Source organism: Mus musculus, chromosome 12 (genome assembly GCF_000001635.26).
Source record: "Mus musculus strain C57BL/6J chromosome 12, GRCm38.p6 C57BL/6J".
NCBI classification, from domain to species: Eukaryota; Metazoa; Chordata; class Mammalia; order Rodentia; family Muridae; genus Mus; species Mus musculus.
This window is the reverse complement of record NC_000078.6, coordinates 40,827,144-40,842,232: the sequence shown is the minus strand read 5'-3', so window position 1 is coordinate 40,842,232 and position 15,089 is coordinate 40,827,144. Positions and strand designations below refer to the sequence as shown.

The following is a 15,089-nucleotide window of genomic DNA, read 5'->3' as shown; positions in this document are numbered from 1 at the left end:
CCACACTTTTTTTTTGAGGCCCCACCCCCTTTTTGGTATTCTCTGTTTCCATAGGTGACAGTCATGAGCAGCACAGATACAGTGGGTCACAACCTGTTCCGAAGTGTTTGTGGAGACCAATTTGTCTTTCATCTCAGCTAGCACTGTGTTATCTACACAGAGGACACAGGGTGTGGACACCTAAGTCAACCCGGTGCCAACCATCCATTCAACACTCCCTCCAGCCTCCTGTCTGCTCCCGGGGCTGCGCTTCTCACAACCCTTCTCCAGTGTGCTGAAAAGCCTTGTGGCCAGTCTGACTGAATATTGTTCTTGATCTTCCTGAGGGATTTGTAGGCTTAGAGATGTTAAATAGCCTGCATTTACATGTCACACATGTGACCCTTAAGGTGGCTAGCTTGTTCTCTGTGGTTTTTTTTTTCCCATTTATGCCACCATGTCCTCTATAATTCAGTATATGTTTGTAATGTGGAGTATCTTTAATGCAAAGTATTGAGAGAGAAAGTTGGGTTTGGCTTTGCCAAAATGAATGAGGTTGATGATAAAGCCCCAAAACTTCCAGAAGAGCATTTAGTAGACCTTGATTACGGGCGTTTTTCAATGTAGGCGTACACATGTATGTTTAATGTGCTTTAAATGTGTTGACTATAGTTTGTTATGTTCTCATTGCCAAAATATGGAGAATTAAGCTGCGCATCCTCCTACTACTAAACAACAAAACAAACAATAGAAAACAAAACGTAGCCCACGAGATCTGTGTTCTTGGGTAAATCTCTGCAAGGGGAAAAGCAGCGCTGTTTTCTTGCCCCCAACCCCCTTCTTAATATGACCTTGTCTGTAGGAATGAAAGCACCTTTTGATGAGCTTAGGACAAGGTTTTAAGAAAAAGGAACCAGGGCCGATCTTTGGATCCAGTCTAATGACAGACCTGTACCTTCAATGGAGAACGTCCAGCAGGCGAGGGGGACACTGATGTGGTGTGTCTTGCTGGCGAAGCTGTAGATGGAGAAAGAACATTTTAACTAAGAAAAACCAGAGGGCTGGCTGCATATGCCCTCTATGTGTCCAAGCCCAGGCAGATGTATTAGTGGATAAGGATCTTCTCAGCAAGGGAAGAGGAAAATGGAGAGGACAAACTACACAATGGCTCTCTAGAATAGATTCCTTGTAGAAGATGGTGCCATCAAGACATTGGCCAGTTAGTGAAAAAGTTACTGCTGTACACATATGATGCTTTGACTAGAAGGGTATGGCCCCAAACAGCTCCAATGGCCTTTTTTTCTTTCCTTTCCGTTCTTTTTCTGCTGATAAGGCTTCATGTAGTCAAAGCTAGACTTGAGCTCCATACACGGCTGTGGATGGCCATGAATTCCTTAGTCTCCTGACACCTCCTAAGTGCTTAGGTTATGTGTCTGTGCTGCCACGCTTGGCTCTCAAATCCTTTCTAAACCTCCAAGTCCAGATGCCTTTCATCACTCAACTGCTTGATCTCATAAAATGCTCCTGGGGGAAAGTGCTAGGAGTCGTTGGGAGACACCTTCTGTCTTTGGCCTGAACAGGGAAGACCAAGGCCCTGCAGGCAGCCTAGAGCAGGCCTATAGGGATGTTCAGTAACCCTTCCCTTTCACCTCACCTCCCAACATTCCCAGTGCAGACAGAAAGCTTGTCCACATCAGTACAAAGGGAGATAAGCTTCCCATTTCTTCTCTAATGCCTGTCCATAGGCCTTCCCTCAGTCCGCTGGGTGGGGAATTTGAGATATCACCATCATGGCAAGAGTGACTTCTGCTTCTCTGGGGTTTTCAGGTCTGATGCCAGGGACCCAGCATGTGTGGCATGTGCTCTTTTGTGTGCTTACAGATCACGTCTTGTTTCTAGACTGTAACTGCATAGCATAAAAACAGCTTGTGACCCAGTCGACGGGGCGAGGCCAAGCCGTCCTTCCCACTTCCACACAGAGTGATTTTGGCGAATGTGAGCTCTGTCCCTCTGTGATTTCCTGCCACTCTTCCAGCCATCACACTGAGGTCTAGAACTCATAAAAACCTACCGAAAGGCTGAAAGGAAGAAAGACAGACAGTTGCACAGCCCCACAACACTGACCACAGATGATGACATCAGGACAGACCATGAAAGCAATCAGTACAGAAGGGACAGCAGCCCTACCAATCTATGTGGGAGGAGAAGGGTTGCCCAGCTGTGCTGAGCCCTAAGAGACCACAGAGGGTGGTCCATTATCACACTGCGGGGTTGGGAGGTCTCATCTACACAAGCCAGCTCCTACTTCTGTTCCCACACGTTGTGAGTGCTGACTAGGAAGAAAACCACATATGTACAGAGAAATCGGCCACATCTGCCACTACTGTCACTGAGGTCAAGGCCTCCTGTGTACTTGACTTGGTCTTAGACATGGTGCAGGCCTGGCACCTAGTGCTCTTTCTCCGAGCTATTTTTCTGGAAATGTACTTTCTATAAGCCTAAAATAGACCCACCAGCTTCTTTTTGTCTCAGACGCCCAGCTAGCACTGATAATATTTATTCCTTTGTAAGAACTATCAATCTTATTTTCCCTTAAAAATACCTTTCAAGTTCCCATATTCACGGGCACAACCAAGCCTTTAAATAACGAGACTGTCTGAATGTACATGGATCAGCAAAGAAATACAAATGATTTGGCTGATGGGCCCTCATTTCTACAATCAGACCGATATACTAATACCGATCAAGAGGATTAAATTCATCCCTCATTCTGACCCTGCAGAAACTATTCAAAGGATGAGAAGCTACGATGTAGCAAGTGACACCGAGTGCTCAGACTAGGGCACTCTGCTGAGGAAATGGTACCACATTTTCTTTGGTTCTTAGGCCGGCTATACCTGGAAAGCTCCAGCGATGTAGGAAAGTGCTGACAAGATCTGGTTACTGGAAAAGGCAGTCAGTTCAAGCTTCTCTTAAAACTGCTCCGCATGCAAGTCACCAAGCAAGTGGTGTATGTTCAGAGGGAAAGTTGGCCTTTTCCCAACAGAAGCTCATGAAAGCCAGCTCTGCTTCTGTCTGTGATTCTCTGGGGACCCAGGGCCAGGCTGGAAGTTTCCCAACCATTTTCAGCACTCAGATGTTAGTGAGCAGAAGCAGCCCACAAATGGCCTGGTAAAATGCTGGCCCCAGCCTCATTTCAGGAACATAATCTACTGGCTCAGAAGACCTGAGGCTAGACGTACGTTAGGATGTGCTTCGTGAGCCACAGTTACAAGAGATGCAGGTCCACGCTTTAGCCCTTTGAGCAACACCACTGCCGGAAACAGAGCTCTGAGAGCAGCAGATAACTCAAGGTGTCAGAGGCTCCTCAAAGCCACTGAGGGTTGGCTCTCGAGTCAGCTGAAACATTGATGTCATCGGGGAAGATTATAGAAAGCGGCCGAGTTAGCAGAGATCAGTGCAAGCGAAGGGCAGAGGCCAGTGGCCCATCAAGCAACAAGGGTTGAACATGGAGCCAGGAAGAAGATGGCATGCTCAAATTCTTCCGAGGGGCTTATTAGAAGGGACTGTTGTCTGACTGTATGGCAGAAGAACAGGGAAAGGAGGAGCCAACTAGAGGCAAATGATGTTGCTAGCAAACTGAAATGCTCAATATACTTATTATATGAAAGTGATTATTCAAATGCTTCAAATACCCACCAGTCTGTGTGGGCCTTGGAGGGACAGGGGGAGAGATAAGTTTCCCACTGTCCGACATGTTCTTGGCTTCTTTCCCACTGTCCAGGCTCCAGCTGCTAGGGGTGGGATTCACAGCTGGAAGGGAATAACACAGCTAAACACACAAGAGCCAGCTTTGCCTTTCAAATGCTTGAGATCTTAGGAGTCTGGCAGAATTATCCAGAACGTAGTCAAAAAGACCACAAAACCTTAAGCAGTAACCAAGCAGGACACTTCCCCAATATTAAACCTCTCTCTAATTGGTTACCTAACAGAGCTGACATTTAATTGAGTAACAGCAGGTCTCTTTATTTCCCTCAAGCTGTCAAACAGAACTGCAAATCTCTATGCCAGGGAGTAGCAACCTGCTGAGAATTCCAAATGTGTTTAGATGCTGAGAAATAGATGGAAAATATAGTCATCAGCCTATTTGTAGAAATGTCTGAACAAATGGCCATCTAAAGGAGGTGATGAGGCAAAGGGCACTCTCTTATTTCAACTGTGTGGCAGAAGTACCAAGGACAGGGTTGAGGGTGCCACACTGACCAGTCCTGTCAGGAAAGGATGAGTTCCAAATGGACAGATTACACTAAGTAAGTCCTGAGAAAACCACTTGGACTGCTGATAACGTCATTGTTACTTTGCAATCCATCTGCTCCAGGCATCACGGTGTAGGAATATAGACAGCTCTGCTAGGAAGCAGGGCAGGACACACAAGGTTATGAAACACTCCACAATGAAGTTTCTAATAGTAAAACCAGCGTTCCCGCTTGCTTCCCGTGCAGATACTGCCATCTGACGGACGCAGTGAGAATTGCCACGTTTTATTCCTCCAAGTTACTGCTTTGATTTAATGGGGTGGAAATATTTTAAACATTATTTTTTTTTCTCTATTTCTTTTATATTTGCTGGGTAGTTTTCTTTAGTAAAGTTGGTAAAAATAACAGCACATCCCTAGTTTCTCCTGGTGAAGATCAATGCTTGACTTACAACATTAAAGCTAATTCCATGCTTTAAAATAATTTTGGCTAGGCCCTCACTAATTTTCATCTCCCTTTGGGAAGTTTTAATGTTAATCTATCAGTGTACCAAAATGGTAATACAGCCTAGTTCTTAATGGGGGCAATTAAAGTGCACTTTACTGGGACATTTCATTAGTGAGTCTTGATTCATTAGCCTGCGAGACTGCTATTTTTGAGGCCTGACCCTGAGAGGCAAACGGGTGACTTTGCAAGTCCCTGCACCCACAGTGGAGGAAGCGACATTTAATCTGCTCTTCCTGGTCTGTGTGTTGCTAATTGGCTTCTTAGCTCTATGCATGCATTTGGTGTGTGCATCTTATTTGTGTGTGCTTGACCTTGAGGCGGGCCCCACTCCATTATGCGTCTGATCGCAATGCTTGCATGGCATTTAATGGTACAAGAGCCTGTGTGAGTGACCACCAACAACAGTTGAGCTGGCTGAATATGAGCTTTGTGAAGGAGACAATGGATGGGGTCTGTGGAATCAATCTGAGGAGTAGCTACTTTCATTGTGTGAACTAGTGGCTTAATTGGCAACTTTGCTTCAGGGAGAGCAGGCTTGGCCTGGGCTCGCTGAACAACAGAAAGCCATTACACAAAGGAGCTTCTAATTTGCTCAGAGCTTAGGAGTTTATGGAGAATGGATCATGATAAACTGCCTTTCACTAATTGCCTAAAGATCACACTCACCCTGATCATTAACAGTCTAGAGCTCTACCTGCCACACGGCACACAGAAGACTGGGGGAAATGAGGACACAACAAACCCTGACACATTCTAGGACCTACAAGGGGTGGATGACTGGTACCCACCTTTCTCAGGTGCAGAAAGGTTGGGGTCACTTCGAGGCAAGGCCCCATCTCCAATATGATTAAACAGCATCCTCTGGAAAGGGAGAAGAGTCCATTTTTATGATATAATATGCTGAGGTAGGATGCCTTTTAGAAAATGAGATGGTTATCTCCTTATGAAACTCTTTGCTCAAAACATTTTCTATATGGTATAATGAGCCTAGGAACAAATAATTAAACTCTATTTAAGGAGAAAAGGGGAAACAGAGTCTTAGGTTTTCTGAAAGAAACATAATAAGAAATGGTGTTTTACATTAAATATAAATGGTAAATAATTACTCATAATAAACATAGGGAAAATTAATAGTAAGAATTCGCTAGGTATGATGTTCTTTACAAGTGTATACTGCTAGACTGGCAGTATGACATGAATAAGAATGAAAGGAGAAATATTAATTTAAAAACCTACTATATAGACAAACTTATAGTTCAAATACTATAATAGACAAAAATGAGCTAATGAATATTCTATAATTTTAACCTACAAAATTACCAATATTACATAGCTCTACCTAACTCATGAAAAGAAAAAGTGGAAACCTACAGCATTATACATTATTATAATTTTGGTAACATATATACTGATTCAAATTTTACCCAAGACAGATAACTCAGGACTAATCAAGGAAGCCTTTCAGAGTTTCCCATGCTGGCACATGATCTCTTAGAGCAGATGAAACAAACTGAAATCCCCTTGCAATGCCAGTGACAACGGGAAATAAAATTGGTTAGCTGGTTCAGGCAAACGCACTCAGAAATCATTTCTGCAAGACATCAGTGCTGCGCAGAGGAGGTATCCTGGGCCTTTCGGGAAGATCACACAATCAGCAAAGATAAACCAATCAAGCCAAATCCCACTCGCTCTCATCCAATTCCAGATGCAGCTACAGACTTCTGCCAGGATGGTGTAGAAAAACAGAGAAATTAGCTGGAGCAGAAACAAGGAGTTTTCTCTGCTCTTAAAATTAGTCCCAAATAAACTGTGAAAAAAACTCAGGGATACAACACGAATCTTCAACTTCGTACCCACCCTCCAATGCACATACGTTGCCCCTGGACTGGGCCTGTGGCCCATGCTCACTCAGGTTTTTGAAAGCGAGGTTTGAGTGACCGGCGGAACCACATTCCCTAGCTCGTATGACATCTCCAGGACACAGCCCCTTTCCTGGTAATCCATGGAAGATCAATGGCAAAGGCAAACAGATTGCACCTACATTCTTGGGGAAAGGAGTCAGCTGCAGCTCTTCCCAATAGCTATGGACAAACAGGAAGGTCTGGGCAGAAGCAGGAGTCTTCCCCTAAATTCAGTTGTTCTTCCCTCCCCAGACTTCTACTCATACACATGCAAACACACACACAGATGGTTTATTCACTGGCTTTTCCTTGGAATGTTGTTGTAGCAGCCATGAACCAGGTTGAGATCAAGGGCCAGGCAGTCCCTCTCAGTTTCACTGTCAGGGCTGTGACCCAGATATCCCTCTAGAACAGTGGTTCTTTAATCTATGGATCCTGGCCCTATTGTGGGTCACATCAGATATCCTACTCAACCTGTGGGTACCATCAGATATCATGCATATCAGATATTTACATTATGATTCATAAAATTTACAAAATGACAGTTATGAAGGATTTATAACAGTAGCAAAATTACAGTTAGGAAATAGCAACACAGTAATTTTATGGTCGGGGGTCACCACAGCATGAGGGACTATACTCAAGGGTCACAGGATTAAGAAGAACCACCGCTCTAGAAGGATGAGTCAGATGGTGCTCCAAACAATGGGCAGAGACCAGAGGTGGACTGACAAGAGTCTTCTTCCAACTGGCCTTGTCACTGGTTGCTTTTGGCAGGCACTGTATGAGTCCAAAGAGATTCACACACAATCCCACACTCTCCCATTCTCTAGCCTCTGATTCCCCCACAGGAGAGTACCTGAGAAGGCTCCACGGGTGTTGGGTAAATGGCACTGCACGGTCTATCTCTTGGGGACAGGCAAGAGTTTTCTCTGGAATGTTTGTGTTTGTCAGACAACAAAGGCGAAGCTGGGAAGAGAAACAGACATTATCAGTGAGCTAGCCTGTGGGGCCTTAGTGAAAGCCAGAGTGGTGTGGCAGCTGCCTACAATATGGGCCACTGAAGCCACAGTTCCCAGGGCCTGGAAACATCTCAGGGCGCCAGACAGGACATCCCCAACTCGGCACTAACCTCTGGCACTCGACGGAGCAGAACTGGTCACATTAGGTGAAGCAGAGTGAGTGGAACTCAGGCTTGAGGTAGACGGACTGGGCTGGAAACACAGGGCACTACTGTCATACATGGCTAGGAGCTTTCATTCACGACATTTGAAGCAAGACACCAACATTCATTTCGTTTTCAAATTAGCAAAAAGAAAAACGGAAACCCCAAAGGCCACTTAGAAACAGAGCAAAGTCTTAGGGATTCAGACCAACCATGAAGGTGGCCTGGCTTAATCAGGCCTGAGAGTTCCACTATTGCTGAAGGAAGGAACACACATGTAGTAGTTTCAGCTCTAGTCCCCAACCCCGTCAGTAGCCTTCCCTCCCTGTAGTATAAAGAGAAATACTTCTAGTCTTGGGGACATACATAGGGAAGTATTTCTAATTTTCATTTATTGATTGACGGGGAGCATATATGTGCCACAGCATGTGTGTGATTGCATGTGTGCATGGCATGCAAGGGGAGGTCAGAGGACAGACAGCCTGCAGAGAACTTGAGTTAGTTCTTTCCTTTTACTGTATATGCTTGGTGACAAGTGTTTTGCCCACTAAGCCATCTAGCTGGCCCAGGTGAGTGTTTCTAAAAGGCACACAATCTGCCTTCTCCTTGGCTTCAAAACTCTGTTCAAAGCATACACTGGGAGTCACATTGTGGCTGTTTCCAAAGACAGTACTAGGCTTATTTTACTACCACAAAATAAAATGCTTGAAGACTCCCATGAGTTCTAAAATACCTACAAAACTATGCATTTTCTTCCATTTTTTTATTACAGAAAATTTTCTTATATAACTATGCAAATTTTATACTGGGGCTTCAAGCCACAAGGGAACTCATAAAGAGTTACTAGAGAACAGTAGGAGGCAGCTAGAGTATGTCAATTTGATCCAAGAACCCAGGACCCAGAAAGCAAAGAACTACCAAGATCAATCTGAAAGCTAAGCCGGGGCAGCCTGCCTGGTCTTTGTAATTGGTTACTTATATGTTCTTAAAGCGATGGGCATTTTGGAGAGACACATCTTTGTGGATTCCAAAGGCCAACAAATCGATACTGAGAGATCTTAAAAGGTTGGTCCTTAGGTCAAGTTCTTGCTCGAAGGTCTGTTCATGAGCCCAGCGGGATGGACAGACACTCTCATGATGCAGACAGAAACGGAAATAGACATAAGCAGACAAAAAGCTAATGAAGTACCTGCATGTTAAAGACTTCATCAGAGCTTTCTGATTGCCCTGTAATATTGCTTACTTCAGCAGAGGCCTGTGAGGACAGCGAGGACGAGGAATACCGGTTGACAGCTGGGTAACTTAATGGGCTGTTTCAGGAGAGAAACAACAACAACAACAACAAAACCCAGTTAGTTGTTAACTCAGCCTTGGAACTGTATTTTATCACATGCTGGCATGGCATAAAACCGAAGGGGGAAAAAGACACATCTCATTTTGTTTTCTCCTGTTTGCTGTGATATAATAGAATGTTTGAGTTTATTTATTTCTCATGCTGTCACTGTTTTTACCAGGGGCAGATGTCTGCAGCTGCCTCTTGGCTTAATTATTTCATTAAGAAATAGAGAATTTGACAAATTGTACCATAAAGAATGAGAGAACCATTCCAGATCATCTTGCAGGGCTGGCAAATTGTAAGGTAATTCAAAATACGACTTACCTGCGTCTAGGGATTACCCTGGTACCATCTGGACTCATGGAAGCAGGGGCTGAGTTTCTACACACACGAGGGCTTCCATTGGGAAAATGGACAGGGCTGGCCTGGATACAAGCAGGGAACTCCTGAAGATGAGGTAAAGGGTATGTGATTAGAGCAACTGATGAGGCGCTTCAACCTACTAAACAGACATCCTCAACATCATGGAATCTACCTAGGGACCAATTACAAATGCCAGTATTATTGAGCCTCTGCTACGGACATTTGTTTCATAAGCAGCAGGAACGTCACTGTAGTAGTAGAAGCTCCCTGGCAAATGCTGCAGTGTGGCAGAAGAACCAAAAGATGTCACTGTTGGATAGATACTGCATCCACAGACTCACAAACAGCAATGGCCGTGCTTAGATTGCCCTACCATGGCGTTCTGCACGCACCTGTATCCCAAAGCTCGATTTCATCACAAAGAACTGGTCCACCAGTTTTTTGTGAAGGGGTCTCATATCTTGAGGTACAAACTTCTCGTGCACGGCCAGCCCAAATTCCAGAATCTGTGCCTTGATAACAAACAGAAGGGAAAGACTGCATTAGTATCTACTTCTCATGGATGCTTGCTGTAGACCATACATCTCTCTGAGCAGCTACACTGATGAATGGGAACAACAGTTACTTTACAGGAAGGTCACAGGATCAAACAAATCCTAAGTGGGGATTTGAATTTGGGTCTGTCTGGACTCCCCGAACTTGACTTCCCTACTTCACCTTCCCTAAGGATCTCTTTAATGATAATCCTCTTTAGTGGCTATGGGTCCCTGGCCCCCTCATCCCCTTCCTAGGGTGAGGCAGGGAATGGGGCAGAAGCTGTTTCCTGTTTGGAGGGTCAAGCAAATCTTTCTTAGGATGACACCTTCTCTCCTGCAACAGACTCCCAATCCTGAGCTTGGCAACATTTTCTAGGGGAGAAAGAAAAAAAAAATTGAGCAGGAACTCTGTAGCAGTTGCTAGGCTTTTCATTTTTCTTTAAAACGATTATTCTCGTTTAGTTACTATAATATACAAGGAATCCTGTTTCAAAGAAAAGGAAATGAAGATAAACATTAAACTTTCCTTTGTTCAACTATCAATATTGTGTGTGGTTTCTTGGGTTTTGTATGACAGCAATCTTCTGCATCTTAGTAAACTGAGCTGGGGTGAGCTGGGGCTGCAGCATCTTCTCCTCTGGATGCCTAGCCCTGCCAATGCATTCATTCCAAGGAGAAAAGCCCTATGAAATGAATATGGAGGAAAGAGTGGAGTGTATCTGACACACAAAGGGAGCGACAGCCTGTGAGATGGGAGATAGGAGGGACCCAAGAGTTGTGACTCACTACAGCAACTGCTGGCCTTCTTCATTTTAAATAGCTGTTGGGTCACCTTTCATTTGCTCGGGATAATTTTACTTGGGTCCATCAGGGAATAGACTCCAGCATGGGGATCAGGAAGTCCATTGCAGGGAGCTTGGCCTGCGGGTCAAGCAGAAGCAGGGCTCTACAGAGAAAGATGTGCTATATAGCAAGCTGATCAACACTACTAAGCCCTCTTTGGGACCTTATTAGGCTTTCAAGGCTCTCCTGTGTTGGACCCAAATGGCCAGGTTCCCCGAGTCTTAGACGTGGGCCATTGAGAAGACAATGACCATAGGCCAAGTGGCTCTCCTCAATTGAGGCAACTCCTGTAAGATCAGGCTGCTGGATATATCTACTGAAGATATTTCTATGCCAACCAGACAGAGGTCCAAGAAGGATGGTGGCCTTTCCAGTCTAACTCCTAATGGTCCCATAGAAATGATGTGTCATGCCCAAGGTTACATGACAGGTGTTTGTTTCAGCTGTTCTACAGCAGAGACCTCACATTTCCAGGCCACAGGTAGCTCTTTCCATAGGGTCCCATAAACAATACCAGGCATGACATAGTGAAGTCTTTCTAATTTTATTTTCTTGAAAAGTATCTTCACTTCTGAGCTACTGTTTTAATTCTGGAGAAAGAACTTATTCAGGCCAATCCCCCCAAAAAACAAAAAAAGGAGACCACTTATGAGAGGTGATACTCTGACTGATGCTCAAAGAGTCCTTATGATATCGACCAAGGTTAGGGTTTTTATGCAATCTTGTACCTACATCCTGCCCATAATCACACTGGAAACTTATTAACTCTATTTCTCTGGGGGGGGGTGTCAAAGTTCTCCACCTTCTCACTAGTTTACATGCTCTTATTATATAGCCCTATCTCTCTTACCCCATGTCATTATTTTGTGGATAATACCTACAGAGCATAAATGGACTAAATTCATCATAACCCCATCATCTTCCAATGTTAAAAAAAAAAACATGCTTTTTGATTAATATTACCAAGCAGGAAGAGATGCTTCTGCCCCAGTCTATCATACATACTCTGCTTTTCATGTGACAAAATTATTTCCTGTTTAACCCAGATTGCCAACTGTTTCTTCTATATCAGAGGTTTGCAAACCCTTTTCAGGCAACCATCAACAGGGGCATAGTCAGCAACAGAATACTTATTCTTGCTCTCAGTTCTTGATGGCACCAAATAAAAATAAACTGCTTCTTTGAAATAGAAAATGAGGAGAGTACCTAGTTTGTCCACATAGTTCATCCTTTAGGCTTTATCTGCAAAACACAATACTACCACAGAGCAACTCTACTCATTGTCTATTCTTTACTATTGCACTTACATAATCATCATATTCATTCATGTTCTTATTCAGGATCTTGAGGTGGGCTGAATTTATTTGAGCATAAAATTTTGAATGACAGGTTAGCAACAGGTCTACAGAGCAAGTCTTCAGGAAGGACATTCAAAGAAACTATGGAAAATATTACTTATGGGGAACAACTTGTTAAGATTGCTCTTGGGTCCAAGTGGGTAGAAATTAGCCAGTTGGGTTATACCACAGGTGAATCTGTCAGCTTGAGACTGCCACTTCAGTAAGGCTGTTCATGCAAATACCCATAGGTGGGTACCTGGCAAGGATGCATAGAGTTGGGCAAGATAGAATGGTTACTTCTGACATCCTACCTGCTCAAGCATCAGTTCTCTTAACCGTGCAATCTTCTCCCCATCTTCAGGATGACTTAAAATATAGTCTTTGACAAAGAATGCCTAGGAAGAGAAGGGACAGTCAGACTACCCTGGGAGAGTTACCATGGAAGTGAAAGGCAGGCACACTTATTATTATTTTTCTAAGGCTTGGCATATGCAGAGAAATGGTATGATTATGAAACATGTTTGGGGACAGATGGAGTGATTCCTAACCGTAGGCAGCTTGTCACAGGCAACATTCAGAAAGTCAGAGCATCTCTTGTAAAGCAGACCCAAGTCAATGAACTAAATGCATTATATTCTAAAATAAATTGTCTTAAGATTCAGTGTGGCTAAGATGGTCTTCTGGCCTATTATGAAAAACAGATGAAAAGCCCACTTAAAGGATCACCAACCAACCAGCCAACAACCAACCAACACAAGACTACCCCACTAACTTCTTTGATCAGGCAAATTACTTTAGGTAGACATTTGTTAAACAGTTCTGATCTCCTGACCCCAACACAAACACACTCAAAGTATCTCATCATGAAGATGAAATATGTGAGCTACACAAATGGCTGGCTACACATTTGTCCTGTGTGATAAAAGAGTGCACTTGGACAGACCGCAGCCATCTGTCACTGATAATGGGACCATGTTTGCACTAAAAGATCTATAAAATCTGAAGGCATGGCCACTGATGAGTTCCTGTCCAGCAATCCTCAGTTCTCACCTCTTGATACCTGGAGACCCCACCGTTCACTGCAGCATCTATGACTCCATTGAGGCACATGGTCAAGGGGTTGATATTCTGCATCTGCCTCGTCTGACACTGGCTGATCAGGGTCTTCAGCTGCTGGTTCTTGTTTTCTAACACTTCGATGGCGTTTTCCAGAGGACTCATCTCTACCTGAAAAGCAAAAGAGTATAAATATCTACTGACTTTCATGACATTCAAAACCAAAGATGCCGAGGGGTTGGGGGACAAGACAGACAAAGTAGACTATCCACCTTATGAATCATCTATGGTTCTTAGTGGCTCCCATCAGTATCTCTTCTGGGAGCTATCCCATAGCAAGGAGAGGATGTGGAAGTCAAGTTACCCATTCATCAGTAAGGTGTGAAAACATCAGATAATTATATCCATCGGTGGGAGTATGGTTTGGGTAACAAGGAACTGTCTACTCTATAATAGCACAGCTATAAGCATCCCCTGTTTAGGATCTTTTGGGTGGACCCCGAATAATGACTGTGCCACCCTTCTAGGCACTTATTTGATACAAAGCAGCCTGAGAAACCCAGAGATACATTAGCAGATCTTCTGGTGTCAAAGAGTTCTCAGTCTCATTGGAGAGAGGGGACATATGCCCATGCAGACCCCATATGCATTTATAACAGCACCATATGGTGGCACAGGATGGTACACAGTTGGGAGTTACAGAAAACAAGCTAATCACATACATTCCAGGATCTAATTTTTGGTGCAGAGCCAAATAGAATCATAATGACTTACTGGGTTGGTACAGGGGACCTAATTTTGTCTGTGATCAAAGTGCTTTCCCCAGTATATGGCACTGTGCTGTTAGTGCCACTGACATTCTCTGTGAAGAGAAGGGCTGCCAAACTCTTAGTGATGAAGTGACTGGGCTTGCAGGAAGCACACTTAGGCTCTTGTTCTTTCAGTCAGAGAAACAAATTAGAACAAAAGGCCACTCGGGCTATCTTAAATTAACACTTTAAGTGACTCAAGTGTATGAAAATTAAGAATAAATACTAGTCAAGGATGCTATAAAGGGAAGGGACACCGGACACATGACAGAATAATTTGAATATGTGTAATCAGTAAGGAACCCCTTCATTGAATGTACAAGACTTTGAAACTAGTAAAAAAGAAAAAAAAAAAAAAAAGAAACAACACAAGAAAAACTGGGCACAAAACAGGAACAGCAAATTCAGAGAGAAGTAAATTTAAGTAGCCAGTAAATACCTGCAAAAGATCTAAGCCTTATATGTGAGGAAACACGAACAATACTGCCATACTACAAATACTATACAAGGCCTCATATAGTGGTAAAAATAAATATGGTGATAGACAGCAAATGAGAGTAGAACTGTGAGCACCAGTGCCCCCTTTCTGCTGTTGGGAGTGCAGACTGCCTCATTAGCTTTGGAAAACAGTTGCAGTATCTATCACCTATCTACTTATATAAATTATATATAATATTATCTATAGCTTTATCTATCTCATGGTCCAAAAATCCTATTCACAGGTGTATATCTGGAAAAAAAAATGGAGCTGGACATCTATCTATATGTGCAGCTGGAACCATGAACAAAAATGTTTGTAACTGTTTCCCTAGTCAGGAATAGTATATAGTAATGGGAAGCTTTCTTGTCGAACTTAGTAAATTGGAAAAAAAATACCACAAATAACACTAAGTGAATTAAGCAAGTCTTAACAGAGTGCACACAGTTAAGCCAAACTAAGTGGACTGGTTTAGAAAAGCATAAACAGGTGAAATCTAAGCTAGGGAATGCATACCACA

The 15,089-nt window shown here is 43.5% G+C and overlaps 1 protein-coding gene across 9 annotated transcripts in view; it reads right to left on the bottom strand.

The window, feature by feature from the left end:
• Dock4 (dedicator of cytokinesis 4) overlaps nt 1-15,089 on the bottom strand; it is a 400,918-nt gene that overhangs the window by 4,642 nt on the left and 381,187 nt on the right. For 2 of the 9 annotated variants that reach the window (XM_006515085.3, XM_006515086.3), the window contains 10 exons: nt 13,277-13,453; nt 12,538-12,621; nt 9,900-10,019; nt 9,469-9,590; nt 8,998-9,118; nt 7,776-7,857; nt 7,503-7,612; nt 5,531-5,603; nt 3,679-3,792; nt 929-996 (listed from right to left, as the gene is read on the bottom strand). In XM_006515085.3, the coding sequence (XP_006515148.1) occupies nt 929-996; nt 3,679-3,792; nt 5,531-5,603; nt 7,503-7,612; nt 7,776-7,857; nt 8,998-9,118; nt 9,469-9,590; nt 9,900-10,019; nt 12,538-12,621; nt 13,277-13,453 (1,071 nt within the window). The remainder of the gene's footprint in view (nt 1-928; nt 997-3,678; nt 3,793-5,530; nt 5,604-7,502; nt 7,613-7,775; nt 7,858-8,997; nt 9,119-9,468; nt 9,591-9,899; nt 10,020-12,537; nt 12,622-13,276; nt 13,454-15,089) is intronic. The other 7 variants (XM_006515087.3, NM_172803.2, XM_006515088.3 and 4 more) reach the window with 6 other exon arrangements.